The sequence below is a fragment of the Lasioglossum baleicum genome, chromosome 6, assembly GCF_051020765.1.
Source record: "Lasioglossum baleicum chromosome 6, iyLasBale1, whole genome shotgun sequence".
Taxonomy (NCBI): domain Eukaryota; kingdom Metazoa; phylum Arthropoda; class Insecta; order Hymenoptera; family Halictidae; genus Lasioglossum; species Lasioglossum baleicum.
The window spans coordinates 10,917,074-10,939,475 of record NC_134934.1 but is presented as its reverse complement, the minus strand read 5'-3'; the positions used below and the strand labels follow the sequence as shown (position 1 = coordinate 10,939,475).

The window sequence follows — 22,402 nt, the reverse complement described above, 5'->3', positions numbered from 1 at the left end:
AGCGAGCAGAGTGAACAGAGCCTCGAGTGCTCCTCGAGTGTCCATTGTCGCGGCCGTTAATCCAAGGTCACAGGTGACAACCTGCGAGAACCAGCTCGGGGATTCTTCCCCGATGTCAGGAACCAGCTGACTGGCTGACTGACAGCTGCGCCCTTCTCTTCCGACGCTAAATCGACAGGTGTTTCGCAGACGCGACGCGAAGAGATCACCGGGACTTGGGGACCTGTGGGTCGAAAGCTGACACCCACTGTCACAAGATTGACAACCGGGTGCCATTTAAATTGCCAGCAGGAGACACCCATCGCTCCGAATTGTCGGAATATCCGGAACGATATGAAAATCATGGAAATGCGGTCTTCGACTGGATGCTTCGTTTTTCTTTGGCAAATATGCGAACAATGGCTCTTGTAACACGTGACACCGTGACCGGCGTGTGTTTGTTACCCTTTGCACTCGAAGCAATTTCAATTCCAATATCAAGATATTTGTTCAACCCAGATCAGTTTTGTTCTATGTGATCTTTTTTACACTGTGCACATCAAATTGAACCTGTTTTCTTATATAACAGTTGAGTTTTTTACAATTTATAGAATACAGACAAATTTAATAATGTTAAAACTGTATGAATAATAGCATGGCAAGTTTTAGTGGCGCCTCAGACTCGCCATACGACTGGAAAGGGTTAAATTGATCGATTGGTCAGTGGGCGACATGGTTTAATCGTTCATTTAGTTTGTCCATGGTCAGAGGAATTTTCTGATCTTCGGAGAGTCGCTTCTGTGGCGTTGTATTCTTGTTCACACAGTTGACAATTACATCAGCAACGCCTGCACTGCTAAAATTATTATATGTTACGAGCCGAGGGCTGGCGGATAAGACGTGGCCGAGGTTTGTTCGTGCGAACGGGATTTGTCGTGAACTAGCCGGTGTCTCTTTCACCACCGGGTGTCACGGGATTTCGGTAAGGGTAAGGTATTTGGAAGGTCGGCTCTCGTAACTCTTTAAAGAGTTGTCGATAAACCTCGAGGGGTAAAGGCTTATCGAAGTGGGAGAATTGCTAGTTACTGGAGTTCTAAAGGATATGTGGAAGTGATATCAAAGACTCTCAGCTGTCTTATATCAAAAAGTACAATATATTCGATAGTATGATGGGAATACACTTGTTATCGAATAGTGTGACCTCTCGGTTTTGACGCACTGAGAAATGCGGGGGTAATTTAGTTGACTTGCCTTTTAAGAATCGCGGTTTGTACATCTTACAGATTTTGATCGAAGGGAATAAGAACCCTATCTCACAAGATACGAATAGCTCCGCTTTCAGTCTAGTACTAAGCCCCGAGATGGACAAGCTCGAGCCCTTTATATAGTCGAAACTTGTTTAGAAAAATGGCAGTGGGGGTATACGAAAATCTGGAAGACATTCCTAAGATTTCCAGCTGCACGTATTACTTTTCCGCAAGGGGAAAAGCGGTTTATTTGGGCACGTGAGCCTGTACATGAACACGTGGTTCCAAGAAGGGAGTAAAAGAGTCACCAAGGCAAAGCCAAAGAACTTTAAAACATTCAAAATAAATCCGGATGAAAGAACAACTATAAAGAGCAACATTTTGCAACACCCGAAGGATTCTTGGTTGCTAGAAATGCCATATTAAAATAGAAACTCGCGCGAACAATCTCGTATTCAATTCCTCGGGACACCTCGTCAACGATAGTGATCGTTTCAGGTCCGATATCGATCGGAACATTGTCTCGAGGCGCTATCCAAGTTTCAGGTTCGCGGATCTCGAGCTCCAGGTCTATCAGAGCTATAGTATCACAGCTCTATCAGACTGTTCCATCTAACAGGCGGACAACTCGTCCAGATTAGCCACCGAGTGCCGTTTCTCCGCGGAACGGGGCATACTGGTTTTCTAATCGGCGCATTTAAAAAACGAACACGTCCGTTCCATGCGACAAACCTATCCGCCACGCCGTGTATACTGTACGTATATCTGCCTGCGTACCGTGAACCGCGGAACAGGCCGTTCCCTCGTGTCCCATATTCGTGAAACCAGTCGAACTGGTGATCGTTGTTGAAAAGCGCGTTTCACCATGGTCAAAACACGTCGATTTTCTCCATTGGAGCTTCTTCTTCCGCGAAAATTCCTCTATAGAATCCGTCGGCAAGCGGATATCTCTGACATGTTCCAGAGAAAAATTGTGTAACGCTATTTCGCGATCACTTCTCGATTTTCGATTTGTTCTTTTATTTTTATTCGAGCGAACGAGTTTCTTGTTCGAACCAACAATGAATCCAGTCTGCTTTATTCGTAATAAGTAGACTGCGGATCTTTATGCAGAATAAAAAATGTTTGCATTGATTGCAAGACACAGAAGCCAAATAAGAATTTCATTCTTCTTTTAATTATCTTATTAAGGTGAAACTAATACACTGGTGGCCCTAAATCGTTTTAATACCTCACTGTTTGAAATTGTACGTACCCATTTCTGTCATAAATGCATAAAATCCGCAGTCTAGTAATAAGTGAATATACTGCGGACGTTTATGCAATTTTTAATTTTTCCAGGCAAATATCAAGAAAGTGGGAATAAGTAAAATCTTATTTTCAGTGGCAGTAGTCTTTACAGATCCGAAATAAATCGAAATCGTATTAAATTCTGCGGAATTTTATGTTCTAGGATTTTTTGAAAATTTTTAGAAGCCATAAATAAATTATATTCTCAGTTTATGGTCTTCCACACTTCCAGTATTAAAAACGAATCAATCCTCCTATAAATTTCACTTGAACAAACACACTTGAGCAACTGCAACGAATGCAAGTACATTCTACGGATTTGCACACGAAGATATGCACACTCCGATAGCAAGTTTCAATTAATTTCATTTTAATGGGCGCGCTCGCTCTCATTCTGGAATATCAACACAAAGGTGCACAGTCTGATATCAAGTCTGTTTTAAAGCTACCACTCGCGAGCACGAAAAAAAAGCAAGAATTTATTTACATTTACATTATTAAGCTTCTCCAACAAAGCTCATTCTCCCGGATTTTCTTTTTCATAGAGTCCTCTTTTCTCCGATCTACCTCTCGTGTTCTCGATTTTCTTTCTCCGTTTCGATCGTTCCTTTTCATGTTGCCTTCGAGTCTCTCTCTCTGTCTGTTTTCTCGGTCTCTCGGTGTGGTTACAACGTATAACGAACTTCCGGATACGAGATTAGTTACACAACAGGTTCTGGGACTCGGGAATAAGTTATTTAACGCGGATCGGTGTGTACGCCGTATTGTTTGCTCAGCCGCGTTGTCTCTGCGTTATTGACTCCCAAACCTGCGATATTTTCGACAATATCGCCTGTACGATAATGGAGATTTGCTAACACGCGCGAATAAATAGTCCTGAACTTAGTGTAATCAATTTCTAGATCGTTTAACTATCTACAACGTCTCCGATTCACTGACATTCTCCTAAATCCTTGCTTATGTTGTATAATAGTCGAGAGACTTGATGAAGGTTACGAACAAATTGGAGATTTCACAAAAATACATACATATACTAATGTACTACCAATTTCAAATATATACATATACACACTGGTGGTCGAAATGATAAGGCACCTCAAGGTTTTTAGCAATGAACATTCATTTGCACATACAATTAGCAGTAAAGCTGATCACACACAGTTTAAATCAAAATAACTCTTTTATGAATGGACCAAACGACTTCAATTTTTCTGTAAGGCTAGATGAATTAGTTTAGTAATTGACGTCTAAAAAATATGTTTCAAAAATGCATTTGGTCGAAATTGTGAAAAACAATTCATTTTTTAGCTGGATCAATAACGAAAATCTAAAAGATGTGTTTGATCAACTTGTATAAATCATATACGCTCCGAAAATTTCATTGAAATTTTCCGAAATTTTCGGGCGCCACTAAAAAATCTAATCAATTGCTAAACACTTAGGTATTGTACATATTATTTCGTTGACAGATTGCTGCGATACAATGAAATAAGAAAGATAAACAGAAAATCACGGGGAAAAGTCGCCTAAGAAACGTTCCGAGGTGCATAACGTCGAGTCACCGAATAAACAAAGTGACTGCACGCGGAGAGGCTAAAAAGTGAAGCGGAGTCCACAGCGACTAAAGCGTCCGAGTGAGTAAAGATAATCAGCGGGCCAATTCGAAGAAGAGTGCTAGCTGGCGTGAGGATCAAAAGGTGAAAGAGAAATAAAACTGGGAGCGACGAAAATGATTTTCGAAGGCGGAGTAGAAGCTATCCGGAGGATCTGAAGATCAATGGAAGAGAAAGGGAGGGTTCTGGGAGAAGGGAAGGAGGGCAGGGGATGAAAAGCGGGGTGAAACAATGCCGAAACTTCGTCGGGAACGGGGAAAGAGACCTGTAACAAGGGAAAACGAAGGGGCAGGGAGGGGTTGGGAGTTGTTGGTAGGGAGTCGTTTATCACACAATGAGGGAAAAGTTTAGTGGCCCATTCTGCGGCGGCAAATGCATCGCGATTCATGAAACCCGATCGAGAGAGGGGGAAGAGGGGCGAACACTTTCAATTGCGCGCGGCCAATCGAAGCCCGGTCGAGCCTGAAAGCGATACGAAGCGGTCTTTATTCGAGAACGATGTATTGTTTACTTCCCGAAGCGAGCTCACGATTTTAAGTGGCGCGAACTCGCAGAAAAAATTGTTTACGTTACCCCTGGCGCACCCCTAACTTCGCAAAGCTCAATACTTCGCGGGCGCGATGCGCTTTAATTAAAGCGGTTACGCCGATCGAACTATTCTCAACGTGGATTCGGGAGTGTAGTTGGATGCTGGAAGTTCTCGCGAAAAATTGGCCCGATATCGACCGCAAAATAAAAATTCACTGCATCGATTGCAAGACTCGTTGACTTTCTCGCAAGCTTTCAATTCGATCATAGAAATTAATTACTTTCTCGCAAATTTTTAATTCGATCGTTGAAATGAAATTTTAGATTAATTTCCTGAGTGGTAGCTATTTTCCTACTTGCTCGAACATAGGAAACTTTGAATGTTTCAACGTTTCCACCCCCGCAAGGATTAATAGTCATCCCGAATTTCGATGCAGAGCGAGTCCCATCGAGTCCCAGCACCGATTCAGCTTTTCCCAGGCAGACCGAGGCGAGGCGATGGCCCGCGGCCAGCCCCAGTCGATGATTAATCATCCTCGGCACTTTCGATGGGCTGTCCCAAGCCATGAACACCATGCGAGAAAGAGGACCAACGAGAGACAAACGAAAAGGACGCGGGTCCTGGCAGGTAAAGCAGGTATAGCAGGTCCTGCCGCGGCGGAATTAAAGCGAACAGGTACCCTCTTTCGGGCCTGGAGGGCCTCCTTCGGAGAAAACAGGTTCTTTTTCGTCTTCTTCTTCCCACGGGACCCTGCGCGCCCCTACTCCGTGGTCAAGTTAACTCTGAGAAACGCGTACCGACACCTATGTATACACATACTTAGCTGCTTGTGTTAATTGAACCCCTGCACATTCAAACATTATTTAACTTCAATTTTTCTTACATTCAATCATTCAATATTTCTGTTTTTTCAAAATTGCTATAACATATTTGACTTACAGACGCGATTCAAATTTAATCTTGAAAAAGATCCAAACTAGGATCGAAACGTTGATTTTGTTTGACAATTAGCAAAGTTGCGCCGAAAACATTTAAAAATTTATTATTATTTAACTTCTATTCGTTCACCACCATTTTTATACGCGAGTCAAAGTTGATTTATAAATTAATTTAAGTTGTTCTCGGACAAAGGAAAATTACTATTATTTTTAATTCTGTTAAATTTCATTTTGATTCGAGTACAACTATTTTTGAATGCGAGACAAAATTGATTCGCAAATCAGTTTTTATCCGGTTATTATCGGACAGCGGAGTTTTAGGCAGATTAAAAATTTTGTGTGCTGTCCCAACCAGGATTAAAACTGTCTTTATATAAAAAAAAGAACAGAGAGGGAAGAGAAAGGGATGCATTGAGCGAAGCGAATTAGTGGTGTGAACGCGTAAAAAAAAAATGTTTCATCACGTGCCAATGTAAATGCGAATTGTTCCGGCTACCGCAAAAATTCGAACGATAAATTCGGTGGGATTATTCGTCCGAGGAAATATTCAGCCATATATATAAAAATCGATTTAAACATATGCGAATAATTCATCCCCTTTCAAACCACTTTTTTGCACAACCACGTCCGTATATTATTTCTAAATGTACAGAGAATGTGTATTTATTCAGAAGATCGTCACGCAGTGACGACATTAACAAATGTCGAGAAGAAGAAATCAAAAATTCTTTATGTAGAATAAACATTTTGTTCACAAATTGTTTTAATCTGCTGTTTCAAACATCACCTATTTATTTAACTATTGTGACTTGTTGGATCCGTTGCACAAAGAATACTGAATTTTCTGTTTAAAACAGTCTGTATCAATTACAACAAATCGGAGTCAAACTGTTTCACTGTTTCCTTGCTCTGACAATTTTAACAGCTTCGAAATAATCAATACTCCTAGAATCTTTTAGCCATTCTCCAATCTTAAACTCGCTCCGCGCAACGTCGATAACCATAAAACCGTAACATCCTGAATCTGGTAATGACTTTTCGGCTAAAGAACTCTATCCCGTCTGAAGCACTGTTCCCAAAGAGCGATTAACATTAACACGGAGCATGCTGATCCCAGAAGCGCTCGCTACCATCGTTTTGTTAAACAAGAAGAAGTTATAGCGAGGGAACGACAGCTCGTTGAAAAATGTTTTTAGGAGTTGGTCTCCTCGTGGCATATTCTTTGTGCTTTCGTTTCTCGTCTGGCCGTGTCTTTAACGATAAAAGCTGAAGAATGGGGTCGTTCAATTACTCGAAACTTTGCCGCAGATACGCACACACACACACACAAGCCTTCTCTCTTTCTCTCTCTCTCAAGATAAAAAGACAGAAAAAGAGAAACATGAAAACGGAGAGCGAGTAGAGCGAGAGACAGAGACATTCAAGTTTTCATTAAGATCGCGCCACCATGACAGGCCCGGGTTGCTTCGAATGCCTTTACCGATGCCACTCGAAACTCCCAACTCTTTATAATGAATAAAATTATGCACGGTTACTTGAGTCTGTTTGTTGAACGAGTTTCGCCGGGCGATCGTAAACTTCCACCCGGCGCGGCGGCGCGGCGGTCTACACGATAGAAAACTTGTTCGGCATTAAATTCGCCTCCGAAGATTCGTCGGGGGGCCAGCGCCGGGGAATTATTTAAATTCGATTCGATCGTCCCCGCGCGGTTTCGTAGAACGGAAATAAATTAAAGAGCCCAGACGAACAAATAGCCTCGCAACGCGAGAACAGAAGCGGAACAGAACCGCGAGAGAATAGGCCGCCGAGAACAATAACGAGGAACGTTAGCGGCAATTACTTGGATCGCGGGATAATTGATACAAAATACTACCCGGCGGCTTAATCGCGGACTCAATTATTGTTTGTTTTAATAACAATACGCCGCGCGAATCTCCGCATCGCGCGGTTAAGCTTACAACCGACACCGGAACGGCGTCTCCGCCCGAAAAATCTGCAGTGATATTGATTGCTGTGAAGGGAAACAGTTTTCTGTTATTTCTGTAATCATGACTGTGTTGCGTCTGCTGCGAATTGCAGGCGTCCAGTCAAAAGAGATGTGAAAAGATTTTACATTTTTTTATTATAGATTCTGTGACGAAGAGATATTTTTCCAAAGTTTATAGAGACGTTTCAGTCTGCAGCATTTTTCGAGAAAGTACATGTACCCAGCTTTCCAGCGATTGTATCGTAAAAAAATTTTTTAGGCGAACAAGAATAGTGAAAGTCGAAGCCTCAAGCTTTAAAATGAGCGTAGGTTCATTGTTGTGCGATTGTTTTTAACAAAGCTGTGACGTTTTGAATATTAGGTATTGATGTCGTAATGATGGTCAACAGTTTGATGACGAGAGCCTCGAAAGATAAATTGCTGGCCATCGAAGCATCCAGAAATAAGGTGGCCAAAGTGTCGAGAAAAAGAGAGAAGCAGCCAGGGACTATCTTAAGCACGCCTGTTCGGCACGAGTGGCCAGATAAGAAAGAAGACGAATCGATCGGACAAGATCTTTCGCATTCCTTTGCGCGGATCGTAATTACCGAATTCCGTAGAAATTTGCGACTACTTCGCGATTATATTTCCGCTTAACGAGCTTCACATTGCTGATACACAGAGTACCTCGTGAAATTTAATAAATGAAATTGACATTTCAGCTCGTTTGCTCTGGAAATAAATACACAAAAGATATTTCTACTCTGCAGAATGATATATCGCTGTGGAACGTATTCTTCCGTCCATTTCTCCCGTGAAACGAATATAACCAATTCTGTTCCGTTCATTTTTTGCATATTTGAACATATAAAAAAATTGTAGAGAATGAAACGAATGTGAAACAGTTGAAAAATTCTGTGAAACAAACAGGAACCGGAAAGCTAGAATTATTTACAGTGATTAGTCCCTCAACTCTTTAATGATCAAAACTTAATTTCTGAACGTAATAATGAATAGCGTCACTGAGATTCATCAAAGAGTAACGCAATCAGACTGCGGATGTTTATGCAATTTCCAATTTTTATAGTCAAACTTGAATTGTTCTTAAATGCGCCAAGATCTAACATTCAGAGACAATAATCGAACGAGTCACAACTTGAAAACTGAATAAGCAATAATTAGAATAATAATAAGAAACAATGAATAAATACATTGTCTGTGACATTCGAAATTGAACGAATTGTCGGTTGGAAACGATGGAAAAGTGAGCTAAATTGTCCGAATATAAAATTGTCCAGTGAAAAGCCGTAGATTAGAAACGAAAGTGCACGACTCGACGTTCAAAAGACTGTGAACTCGGTTGTCGCGGAAAGTTCCGCCGCCGCGCCGCGCCGCCGTCCAGTTATCAATATTTCACGTTAAGGGTAAACGCAGACTAACAACGGGACGCAAGTTCCTTTTTCTCGAGCGAATTATCAACGATGAAGTTAGTTCCGCGAAGTTATCGCGAAGTTTTCAAGTTCTGTCCGAGGTGGGTACAATAGCCAAGGTAATTCATGCGTTTTATTTTCTGCGAAAGTTCACCGTCCCGTAGTTCTGCCGTGAAATGTGACTCGCATCTTTTCCCAATCTCGTCGACTTGCGAGCATGGATTAAGGCGAGTACACACTTCCCCTCTCAGACATACATCCCGAATGATTCATCCGCGATGAACGTGAAAAATGAGAGCCGGTGTACTCATCCTTGTTCAATGATTGAATCCAATTCCCAGATTCTCGAAATGAGAAAGACATTTTTAAACTTCGCTGATGTAAAAATATGTACTCCCTCTGTCCCATAATAATAATAGCAAATGAATATTTAAACGAGAAGCGCAAAATTGCGAAGCCTTCAATCGAAATCAATGTTTCATGACATCTACCATTTGTTTCGACACATCTTTCAATTTATACATAGTTTAACCTAATTATTACGAATTATAACTATTTTACCATGTTTTTATTAGCTCGCTTTCTCGTCTCTGTCTGTATTTTAAACTAACTTCCCGATGAGCTAGAGACTTGAAATTTTAAACATAGTTCAGAACTGGATGACAATGCAATATTTTAAAAAAATTTTTTTAAAAAGCCTTTGCGTTTAGTTTCTAATTTCATCCGCCGATTGAAATCAATTGTTTCATTTCAGTTGAATATCAACCCATTGAAAAAGTAATCCAATAATTTTAAGCTCACGCATATAGAGAAAGCGAAGCTTCGAAGCCAAGGGATCCTCCCTACAAGTTTAAACTGCAGTAACGAAGTTATTGAAAAATCCAAAAAAACTACCTGAAGACTCGAAATAAAAATTAGGAGTAATATTTTTAATTTATTGTTTAATGTAATCTAATTTCTTTTGCTACTATTATGATGGGACAAATGAAATTCATCAACTGCTACCATTATTATGGGACAGAGGGAGTACAATACAACGGAACGGGGCATTGTAACTGTTGAAAATGAACACCGTTCATTTGTTTAAACAGGGTTAGACATGTTCCATTGTGGACGAATCATGCGGGATCGAAATTGAAGAAGCGTGAACTCGCCTCCCATTTCTAATTCTGATGAATTCACTGGATAATTTAGTTAAAGCAATTGAACAATTGCACAGTGAGTTGAATTCGATCATTGAAGAAGTATAAATACATTTTTGTGTACTCCAGTTTTGATCTTTCACAGAGTCCAGAGGAAGTGTAAACTCGCCTTTAGTTTGGGGAGGGTATTCGATGAACAGGTTGACGAGGATGAAGGTGGAATATGAATTTTTGTTTTGTGGGCCAAAAGGGAATCGTTTGCCCGTCTATTATCTCACGCGAAACGATGACGTAGGACCGGGGGAATGCGTATACACCTTCCGAGTAGTGGAAGAAAGTCGATGGCTACCTTTTTCACGACCTTTCGAGCGAAACCGAAACTCGCGGGTATACAAAAGCCGCCTCGGGGAAAAGAGAGCGGCGAGAAACCCACCTCGACCTCGGGGTCTAATCAGATGCGGGTTAATCCCGGCTGTTTCTCTGCCCTTAAGGGCCATACACACGTGGGAAGAGAGCTGGCATGCTCGCTAGCCTCGGCCAAGGATCCTACGGCGAACGATTACCTCGGTTAGGGGACCTCGAGCTAAGAAACCTGATGTTAGAACCGGAGACGTCTGATCGGAGTGGTGGACCTTTTGTTTTATCGTAGAAAGTCTCGTAAGAGATTTATTTCAACACATAAATACAGAATTCAATATAAGAATGACAATCAGGAGAAACATTTACAAAATAAGAATATACAAGAATACAAAACATTAAGAAGGTTCTCATTTCTCGATAATGCAAAGATGGGCTTTTTCAGTAGCCTAGGTGGTCCTCCCGGAAATCTACTATAACTTCGAAACGAATGAACAATTTTTAAACAAAATACGTTCTTTCAAACCCAGAAAGACTTCTTCAAAAACCTCTTGCAGCCTCCGAGAACAAACATTCCGAAAGATCGCTAATTCCAAGCTCGCCGACACATCTGTTCATTAGCGCGAATTCGGTTGATACGATCCGCGAAACCGCGAGTAAAATTGGCCAATCGCGAGCCGGGGATTTTGCTAAAGCAGCTTAATTGCGCGGCAGACTGCTCGCCCGGAAAAATGCCGGTTGCGTGTAAAGGAAACAAAATGGGGAAAAAGACAAGGAGACAGAGAGGGGGGAGGGAGAGAGAGAGAGAGAGGATGGGCCAGGTTAATCGCGAGATAAAAACTATTAATTAATCGCCGCGGAGAAATAAATTGCTGGATAACGCGCCGATGGAACGATACCTCGAAGGATCTCGCGCGCACGGGCTACAATTATGCGTGCTCTCCCGCAAGAAACGTAATTACGAAGCCCCAGGGCCCCGTATCCGTTTCCTGCCGTCCCCTCCTCCCCCCTATTCGCGAACCCCTCTTTTTCGCAATTGAATCCGCGCACTCGTTCCTTTTGTCCCCGTAATTGCGACACGCAGTCCGGCTGCGACGATATCAGGACCCCTAGCACAGACCGTGTTTCGCGCTCACCGATCGATCCACCCCTGGCCTCTCTTTCTCGTTCTCTTAGCTCGCACCGATGCCTACAATTACTTTCCTTTAACCGCGAGTAATGAAATTACGCTTTCTTAATTGTAACGGGGACCCGACACGATTTTTCCTCGCGTTTGTCAACCGAAGGACGAGCATTTGCCTCTTTATGTTTGGATACGATGGATAGTTCGTTTGATGTCCGAGTGAAATCTTGGTTCATCTGCGAAGCAAGATTTTTCTTTCATTTGAATGATGTGATTGAATGATGCAGTTTAATCCCTTGCCGCATCATTTTCTTTACAGTTACAGTGATTCACAGTCTTTAGCCGGAACATGTCGTAGAAGAGAAAAGAGGAAATTTATATTTTTTGTGTGACTACATTCGTTTGAAGGCTTAAATATCGATTACAAACGAATCAAATTTTACTTCATTTAGAATGAAAGGTGTAATATTCATATTTGTTCGACTTCCTTCAAAATCTTCGTGACGAGTCTGATTACATTCATTTGAAGGCTTAAATATCGATTATAGACGAATCAAATTTTACTTCATTTAAAATGAAAGGTGTACTATTCATATTTGTTCGACTTTCTTTAAAATCTTCGTGACGAGTCTGACTATATTCATTTGAAGGCTTAAATATCGATTATAGACGAATCAAATTTTACTTCATTTAAAATGAAAGGTGTACTATTCATATTTGTTCGACTTTCTTTAAAATCTTCGTGACGAGTCTGACTATATTCATTTGAAGGCTTAAATATCGATTATAGACGAATCAAATTTTACTTCATTTAAAATGAAAGGTGTACTATTCATATTTGTTCGACTTTCTTTAAAATCTTCGTGACGAATCTGACTCGTTACAGCACGGCAAGGGGTTAATCGTGATTTTTGAAGGTCGCTATATATTTTTAGGGAAGGATTAATTCTTTCTTATCTCGGACTGCTTATTACGCTCAACATACTCAGTAAAAAACGCCGAGGAGAGAACAACTGTTACGCAAGGATTCCTCGCAATAAAAAACAGTTGAACGCCAACGAGGCTAAAAATTCCAGTCGCTAGATTGGCGAAAAAAAAGCGGAATGATGGATGTTGATCGTTATTTTTCTCGCAGAAACGAGATAAACGTCTCGATTGCGAGTCATCGGGATCGCCGCAGCCATAAATCTCATCGTTCCGGATCGCGCACGTGTTCGAAACGCGGCTCGTCGAGCCTCGATTGGCCAATCGTTGCGATACTTAACAGCGGAAATCGGTTTCGCGCGTCGTTTTCGCGAACCAGACGGAAAACGCAACGGTCGAACTCTGTGGGAACTGCGTGGGCGTGAGAACGAGCGAGGCGAATCGAGCGTGGTTGGATTCGGCAACCAGTTGCGAGAGAAAGAGAGAGGGAGAGGGAGAGAGAAAAATAGAGAATACCGAATCGCAGCGAAACAGAGTCCTCTTACGATTCAGAATCCGCCGTTTTTAACTTTGTTCGCCGGCAGTTTCCCCGTTTATTCGGTTCCCTTTTCCTTTTTACGCGGAGGTGTATAGCGCAAGAAACGACGGGTGAAACGATGATAAAGCACTTAATGTTTCAGCGCGTGGTTTATGAGAGGAAACAATATGCCTCTGGGGATTAATGTATAAAGTAAGAATTACGATTGCTATCGCGGGGAGGGAAGGAAAATAAACTGTGATGAGATAATAAATTTCGTTAACTGCGCTCGCGCGTCCGCGCCGCGCTGCGTCGGACTCTGGAATCACAACTACGGTTTCGTTGCCAGGAAAAAAGCACGCGCTCGCCGAAAAAAACGGAAACAGTGAGAGCAAGAAAAAGAAGAGTGAGAGAGAGAGAGAGAAAAAGTGGGACAAGAGAAGAAGGGGGTGAAAAGCTGCGAAATAAAGTGTGCGGCATGGGAAATGCTCGAAATTTTAATCTCTGTCGCGTCAACGAGATTACGGGAAACGCGTACGTGACGGGAATCGTCCGGGGCCTCGGTATAAATCGGAGAAAAATAGAGAAAGCGAAAGAGGACGCGAATGCAAGAAGGGTATCTGCAGTCGCAGAATCTGCGGATGTGTCCCTACTACACCATCGAATATGCATCCGGCGGTGCGGCCTCGCGACGCAGAAACGAGCGGATAAGGTGCACGAAATTCGAAAAGTTGCCCACGAATCCGACGCGAAATCCCGGAAGGAAATCGAAAAAATCACTTGAGACGCGCTGCGGGGGGTGGCGAAGGAGCCCTGTTGCGAAAATCGTGCCGCGAATTTCACCGGGCCGCGAAATTCCAGCAGAAAGCAGAAGAAAATGCGATAGGTAAGTCGAGTACGGTCGCGTGAAGTTTAGTTGAGAATCGCTCGTACTACGATAATTAAAACGTCAATTTATGTTTTCATGTACGCGTGCTTATGTGTATTTTGAGTTTGATAAAGACACTTTTAAATTCTTCTAATGTTTTTATTGTTTGAAATTACACATCCTCATTTTCGTCATCAGTGCATAAAATCCGGCTGTCGGGTCATTAATTAGTATGCACAACGATGTTTAACTAGGAAGTGTTCATCGTATCGAATTGATAAATTCAACAACATTCTTGTATAAATATTATCTGATTAGTGGTGGAAAGAAAATTGAACTGACAATTCCAGTGCTGCAGCATCGTTGCAACAATAGCCTGGCGGAATTTGTTTCACAGATAGTGTCTCCCGCGGGAGGAGAATCGTCTTCTAGAAAATTCATAAAAAAGCCGTGCCTCTTCCGGCTGAATAATTCGCTGGCCGAGTTAGCTGGCACTGGCGTCGCTCGGCCCGGCGTAAAATAAACCGAACTGTTTACGAGCCTGAACGAAGACGAACGCGGTGTCCAGATAACTCAACCGCGGCCGTATAAATGTGAAACGCGGCGGCGGCGCGGTGGTGTCGGCGAGAGGAAAATCTCCGCGGCTTTCCCCCCTGAAGACCTTAACCCGTCCGTCCGGTGGCAAGAATGCAGCCGGGTGTAATCAGCGTGGAGAAACCGCGAGGACTGTTTTAACTGTAAAACGCAGGTAACATCTCTTCCCCGGGACACGAGGCTGTTCGTTTTCAGCTGGGATTTCAGGAGCGTAACCTGCGTCCTCCTGTGCCCTTTCCTTATCCCCTCCGCTACCACCTCAGAGAACTGGAGTCTTACTCTCCCCTCTCAGTTTGTCTCGTTAAAGAACCGGCAATTCCGAAATACTGTAGCCTTCCTCCTCCTCCTCCTCCTCCTCCACCTCACCCTCCCCCCTCTCCCGTAAAAGAGGAGCCACTTGTAACTTGATTACAGTTCGGACTCTTGAATCGAGTCCCGCGCGACGAATAAAACCGGGACGGTTTTGATGGCCGCGTAAAAAGAAACAGGCCGGGAGGGCCAAGAATGAAATGCAAAGGAGGAACGACCCGGGGAACCCGGACTTTCCCCAACGACCATTACAAAAATTCACCCTTAATCCCGGCTCCGTTTCCGAGACGCTCTTCTCAGCGCGGAGAAGTTCTTCGCTCGGTTCTGGGAAACTGAGAGTGCGCGTCTTCGGGTCAACGGTTTAGGTGAAACTTTCCGGAGTTAGACTTATAGGTTTTCCGGGTTGGGGAAGTCTACCGTTGTAACGGCAGACTCTCGGTGTTGTTCGAGATATTCGTAATTAAAGTCATCGTTGGCGAACCAAGTGTAACTTCAGGAATGTTAGTGATTTCCTTCCTTGGGGGATTTTAAAGGAGACTCTTTCGACTGATCGTAATTGAACGTTTCTTTACAAGGTTCTTTGCAGCAGAGTGTGCCAGTGAACCAGTCCTTCTGTCCTGAACCTGTCTCGAAGAAAATCAAGACATTCGAACTGATTCTAAAAATGTTGTTCAGTTATTCCTGGCGGAAGAATGTTCGGAGACTTCTTCGCGCGACCGTTAAAACATCTTTATCGAATTCTCTACAGCAGTGATCTCGAGTAAAGATTCTCTGCACCCGATTCAGGGGCCAAGTTCCGTGGTTCCCAAGCAGAGATCCATCCCTTCCCCAGCCTGGTCGCATTTAAATCGTGCAGCGTAGGTATCGACGCGAGGGAGAGCAGGAGAAGGATCCTTGAGAGAGCGAGGAGGAAGCTAGAGCGAGAGAGAGAAAGAGAGAAAGAGAGAGAAGACGCTCGACCAATGGCGTACCTTGTAGCTTCTTCTCGGTCTCCCAGAACTTCTGCAGCTCCGTGAAGTACTTGTCCAGTATGAAGACCTTGGAGAGGCCGAGGGTGGCCATCTCAGGCGCTCGAGGCTTGTTATCGGCCAGAATTTTCCTCCGTTCACACGGCTGGCCTCGCGCGAGCGAGCGCTGCTTTCTTTTTGGCGCGCACAATCCACCGAATGACTATAGACCAGTTACCACGACCGAAAAAACAACAAGAAGAAGAACAGACACAAGGTAGGGATTTCCGACGATGCTCACAGACAGCAATGTCCCGCGAGCCTCATCGTGTCCTCGGCGCACTCGTCACCGCACTCGCACATCTTCGTTCACCTGATCATCTGCCTGTCACTAGTCGTCGCACCGAAAACACGCGCGACGGTTTCACATAGCACTCGCTGCAAACTGAATAAATCCTTCTCAAGTCGAGAGACACTGTTCTTCGACAAGATCTCTCGATCGATATCCTCTTCGGGGTCGAAGGACGCTTTTTACTCGAAATGTCGTGAACCAGGAACCTTTGATGATGTTTCTCTTCCCTGTAACTCTCGCGAGTTCTTTCCGGGACTTCCCGATGATCTATCAAGCTTTTTCCGAGGACGAGGAATAGTCGACGAACGAGGGGGCGATGTTTATGGTGTAGATGACACCTGTTTCGCAAGCTCAGAAGTTTCGGGTCGTAGCCAGACGGACCCGCGGCGTCCGCAAGAGAGCACGAAGAGTGGCGACTCGCCGAGTTGAACTGGGCGTCATTGTTGGCTGGAACCCACCTCCGTGGCCTGGCCTGGCCGGGCCCTATCTCTTCTAAGGCCGCTTCGGGATAACTCCGGGAGCACCGACAGGCGAGTTAGGCGAAACGAGGCACGGCCAGGGCCCAGCGTGTCTGCCCGAGCAACAGGGCTCCGATCGCGAAGAGTGGGGGAACGCGGTCCCCTCATACACACACGCATACACGTGCACCGAACCGGACCGTTGCTCGTGGATGCTGCGAGCGGAAAAATCTGCTCGGATCCTAGACTCGAGGCACCTCGACCTCCTACGAGAGCTGACCGACTATTCCGATCCTCTTTCGTTCTGATACACCGCATCCTGAACCTTCGGACGAATCGTTCGATGAACTGTTCCTGTGTTTACGTATGCGCGCGATGCGCACGCTGGGAGATTGATGTTTTGATGGCTGAGACCTTGGGTCCGTCGTTGTTGCCATTCAGCAGATCTGGATTGGCTTTGCTTTGTTTTGGGAGAGGAGAGGCTTCGGAAGGTTGCGGATCAAGTAGATTATGTTTCACCTACGATATTTTTAATGGTTCTATTAGCCACTTCATTTTCTAAAACAGTCTTCGGTTTGTTTGTGATCATTCATAAGGAAGCTCTGGATTGGTTTCAGTTCGTGTTGGATCGTCGGAATGAGATTTCTGCTGTTTTTAAGAGCGAACTATCCTGTTCCCGAGCACTTCGAGGCCGTCGAACGACAAACGATTGACCAACGAGTAATCGATTTCAGCCAATTAACGAATATGAGAGTTGCAAACGTTCTCGGGCCGGTCGCTCCGCAGTGAAAAAGAAGTATACCTCGCGTTCTAAACATTCCTTCTTTCTCGGACCGTTAATTGAACGACCACTGCGACAGAGTTTCATATTTTCCCGTCAATCACCGACGATCTTACAACGACAGGATGTGAACATGTGCTCCAGTTCGTTTCTACGTTCTGTTCACAAGCATTTTGTTTTTCTAATCGTTCAGAATATTCGAAGTTCCAAACTTCTTCGCGTCGATATAGAATGTAGTATTATAATTTATTCGACTAATAAACGATTGAGAGAAATATTTTCTTATGTTCCGAAGAGTAGAATGAACTTGTCTCGATGGTATTCACCGATAATACTGGCAGTTGTTAGCAGACTTAGTCTAATAAATCAATTATACGACGATGGTGCAATTTAAGTGACTCATTCACCTCCGGTAATGGCTTTCCCATACTTAGCCGCTGTTTGAGGCATGGGGGATTCTGTAGGGCGCTATTCTACCCTAAATCAGAATAACTGTTCTCCGTCTTTCAACCCTTCGCTGGGACATTCGTCAATTTATGGAAATTCTCGTGCCCGTGGTAAGTGCTCAACAAAATTCATTCTCGACGATGCAATAGTCATCCAAAATACGATTTCTCTCGAATCCACCAATTTTCCAGGAAATAAAAACGAAATATTCATGAAATCCTTGGTCTATCTACTAGTCGAAATCATAATTTTTCAGAAAATAGCGCCTGGAAAAAATACTGTCACTGCAACGTATGTATGGACTTTCAAACAATGTGCTCGTTCGGCAGAATGGACGCAGCAATTTTCCCAGAAAAATTCGCAAAAGTCACGTTCGCTTCGGAGACCTCGACGATTTCGAAAGTTGAAAATCGTGGACGCAACGTGGAGCCAAAGGTAGGGGGAGGGAAAGCAGACGAACCTAATTGCAGCGTGTCCGCGCAGTCGTCGCCCGTTTTCGGCGTCCGAAAGTTTGTCGGTGCGTAGAGATAATTGCCAGCTAGGTCGGCTCATTGCTAATTGCTCGTTACCGAGTAGTATCTAGCGGCGGCGTCCCTTGCCCCGTGATTTATGCGGGGCCGAGGCTCCGGCGAGCATGGTCAACGTTAATGGACGAGCAACTCGAATGGCATTTCGTAAAAACTGAGCCGAGGTTCCACCAAATAGCCCACTTTGCCAATGTCTCGCGACAAACGGGGACAGCCGTTCTCTTGGACAAGAAATGGCTCGTCAAAGGGTCACCGGAGACTCGGACACACGGTCCCGGACGTCTGGCATGTCGCTTCCGTATCGCGACCGCTGTCCCTCCCTTCGGAAGTCGCTAAAACCGCAACTTGAACAGGGATGAAAGCAATATCGTGTACTGGGACGCTGCTATTAGGTCCTTCACGAGTTCCTAATTACCCTAATCCCTTCTTTGTAGTCTGAGATAGTTGTTAATATGCCTTGCAATTTTTCATTGTACTCGGAGCTATCTTCACTCGAAAATTAACCGTTTCTTCCGACCTAAAGTAATTTCGTTCTATACGATTTCTATTTATTTCATAGATATGACATTGATATATGGCCCGTTTATTTTGAAAGCGTTGTAAATGTCCATTTAAAAAGAAATGGGATCATATGAATTTAGCGTAAACTTTTTATCTATAACTAGTTAATGTTTAATATCTTAAAAACTGCCAATGCTTTGTTCAATTTAAAATTGTTCGTAGCCATTAAATTTTTGTAAATAACATTTTTTAACTAACACTTTTTACGTAACATTTTACGCGAGTAACAGTTTGCGAAAACACGAATCGGAAGCGAGCTGCCTCAACAAACGCCGTTCCCAGGCAGACGGGAATATTAAGTCCGCTAGCAATTACTGGATCCAATTTGTTATAAACGCATAAAATTCTGCTGTCTGTGTGTAACTATCGTCTATGATAATGAGGATAATGATGACGCGGATGAGCAAGATTCAACGCGTTTTAGAAGCACGGTTATTACAGACTTCATATGGCTGTTCATAATACAATTTTATGGTGCCGGGGCTTTACCTAAATTTGAATGTTTGCGAAACATTGTGTACGGCAAATTGCAGTCCATAAAACAGCAGAGAAATGAAATGAAGCCCTCTACACGATGCTTCCAAATAAAAATCAAATGGTTAACACCTCCGCAAGACATACAACTTTCCAATTGTTTAAACGTTTTAATTTTCTTTACGTTCAAAATTTGTACAGTGCCATTATCACCTTGGTGAACTGAAATTATAAGCAACAGCTTATAACAAACATGTTGTTGAATAATTTTACTATAATATTAAGTTCTTATCTATACCTTACACATCGCACCGAATATAAAACAATTTTATTAAATAATTTCAGTGAATTGAAAATGGGAATTCGCGCGTGATATATTGAAACACATTTCCATTGCGAATATCGCCTTTCGCGTCCTTTTTCAGTGTAGTTTCGCACGATGACTAGACTCCACGGGAGCAAGGGTGGTGTGTTCCAACTATTATTACATACAAGTCTACAGTTTCCCCGTGATATTGACTGCCTCTGCAACGAGTACAGCTACTCTCGGATATAACAAAGGAGAGAGAGAGAAGGTAGCAGATTATTACCCGACGCACTTCCCCGGGAGCGTGTCGAGTGACTTTATCATTCCGCGAAGTATCCGATTTCTTGGGAGCCGTTCACAATACACCCCCGCGTGTACGCGCACACGCTCAGTCACTCATTTCGCGGCGACGGTCGTTCCATGGAAACTTTCTTACGCGAACTTCCTCCTCCCCCTCCGCCGTGATAGTATATGCGCGCGAGCTTAAAGTGCCGTATTTACAGGCAATTGTCGCTCGAACGTTTCCTGCTCGTCGCGGCCGCTGTTTAAAAATCGGGCCCTCTCGTAATCTGGCTGCTGGAACCCCGATCGACGTGCATGAAACTTTCCGAGTGCCTTTCTTTCTGGAACTGTGCGCTGGAGATGCTTTCCCATGCTTCCGTCAGCCGGAGAGAAAGAATATCTGTATGCTCGAATGGTTCCTGACTATTCTCTACTATGACTCTAATGCTTCATAGTGTTTTTGTACATCTCATTTTACCGAAACAGTCACAGATTCAAATGGAAAGATTCAAAGAACGGGACGAAAATCAGCAAAATTTTGTCAGAAAGCTGGAAATGTTAGGAAATGAATAAAACTTTATCAGGAAAGGTTTCGAAAGTTCCAGAATCAGCGGAGAAATCGAAAAATTGCGCAATTATAGGCACATATGTTCATCAGGAATATTATTTTATGGTTAGAATATTCAATGTGTTAAAAATTTAGTGACTCGTTTCACCCGATTTAAATTAAATGAAAATCATGATAACTATATCCACTCTAGTCTACTGCTTCAAACCAGTTGCCATAATTTGATAACATCCTCTTTCTAACAACAGGCAACAATATTATTTTAATAACATTATTACATCTGAGGCCTGAAACCGGTTCCCAACAAAATCAAAACCTCGCACGCTAACACCACCACCTTTCCACCATGCTGGCTGCTGCAATTTTCCAACACTGTGCAACCGCTGCGAGGCAACGCCACCGTAACGAAAGGGTAGCTGAAAGAGATCAGCACGCGCTGATTAAAACATTGCAGCATTCCTCGGTTACTTTGTTAGATGTTTTGCCCGTTGCCGTAGCGGCGGTGCATAGTTTCGATGCGAGTCTGCTAGCTACGGGGCCGAGGAGAATCGCGATAGATCCGAGAGCCTCGTAAAAACCATGGCAGCAGCCCTTTCGATCGATCCCTCGATCGACGAAGTAGTTGGAAACTGGCGCGGTGACACGCGATACGCGTCACCGGAGCTTTGGGAGCCAACGAATGGTTTCCACGAGGCCCACGACTGCTAACCAGCAGCCGGACGGTGGTCTCGTTTCGTTCTAGGACCATGTTGGCCATGGCGGACATCGATTTGCGAGGAATGAAGACATTTCAGAGGACCCCAGAAGATTTCTCTTAATTATATATCCTGCAACTTGAGATCTACCACCGATCTAGACTAGTGATCATTGAATTGAAGAATCTATCTCGACGATTCTCAACGTGCAACATCGTAGAGCTTTACCCGATCCTCTAAAGAAACGTTACAACTGCTCTGGAGCCTGTGTTTAATCTTTTCGAGTTCGAGAAGACTTTACCAACTGGTACCAGAAGATTCTCCGCGCTACCTCAATTCATAACAACGAAGAACTATGCTTCATCATCAGAGAACTCGGCGCAGAGGACTGCCATCGCTACCTCTAGCTGGCTCCCGTCCTCTCCCTTCACCTCCGCGCCGCATGTTCCTCCGAGGCAACTGAGGTCCCACTCTACACGGGCCTCCTACGACCCTCCACGAGAGTAGGACCAGGCTGGGAAGAAGAGGAAAGGTAGGTCTCACCAGGGGCCGACGACCACTACCGGACCCAACTCTCTGGGCCGTTTCCCCCACTCCTCGGCTACCTGCTCGGCCTCTTCCAGGCACGATTATGCGGAGATTAAACTTGCCTCGTTGCTGCACCGTCGTCGTCATTGTCGTCGTCGTCGTCGTCGTCGTCGTCAAGAAAGAGAGAGAGAGATTTGGCGTCGAGGGTGCGAGAGGAGCTACACGGTTAACTCCTCGAGGTTACAGGGGCCACGGTTCCGAACTTTGTTCCATAAGCTACTTCCATTTTCAAACCGACAGAGCCAACCGGCCCCTGTGTTTTGCGTTTCACGATACCTCCAAGTCCGATAGCTTCGGATAATGAGGAATATTGTTGCGGTTCTGTTTTGTTAGCGTGCACCCAGCGATGGGATTCGTATACAAATTGCTAATCCATTTTCGACGGAAACTGTGCTCAGCGTTTGTTCGCGGGAAACAGAAATCCTGAACAAGTTCGCTACCTTCGAAAATGTGATCCCGACGAATTTTGTTCTCGAGAAATTCATCAAGATTTTGTACGATTTTCAGTGGATTCTGTGTTCGCGGCTAAAAGTTTTAACACACTTTTCCAGGCCACAATTTTACGACTGTACGAAGAAATTGAACGATG

The 22,402-nt window shown here is 43.9% G+C and overlaps 1 protein-coding gene across 5 annotated transcripts in view; it reads right to left on the bottom strand.

Annotated features, from left to right (window-relative positions):
* Dachs (unconventional myosin-IXb-like dachs) overlaps window positions 1-22,402 on the bottom strand; it is a 115,933-nt gene that overhangs the window by 26,212 nt on the left and 67,319 nt on the right. The window contains exon 1 of one of the 5 annotated variants that reach the window (XM_076425897.1): window positions 15,798-16,567. The exons of 3 other annotated variants lie outside the window; for them this stretch is intronic. In XM_076425897.1, the coding sequence (XP_076282012.1) occupies window positions 15,798-15,888 (91 nt within the window). In that variant the 5' untranslated portion in view covers window positions 15,889-16,567. Of the gene's footprint in view, window positions 1-15,797; window positions 16,568-22,402 lie in introns of those variants that run through there. One more of the 5 variants, XM_076425896.1, reaches the window with a different exon arrangement.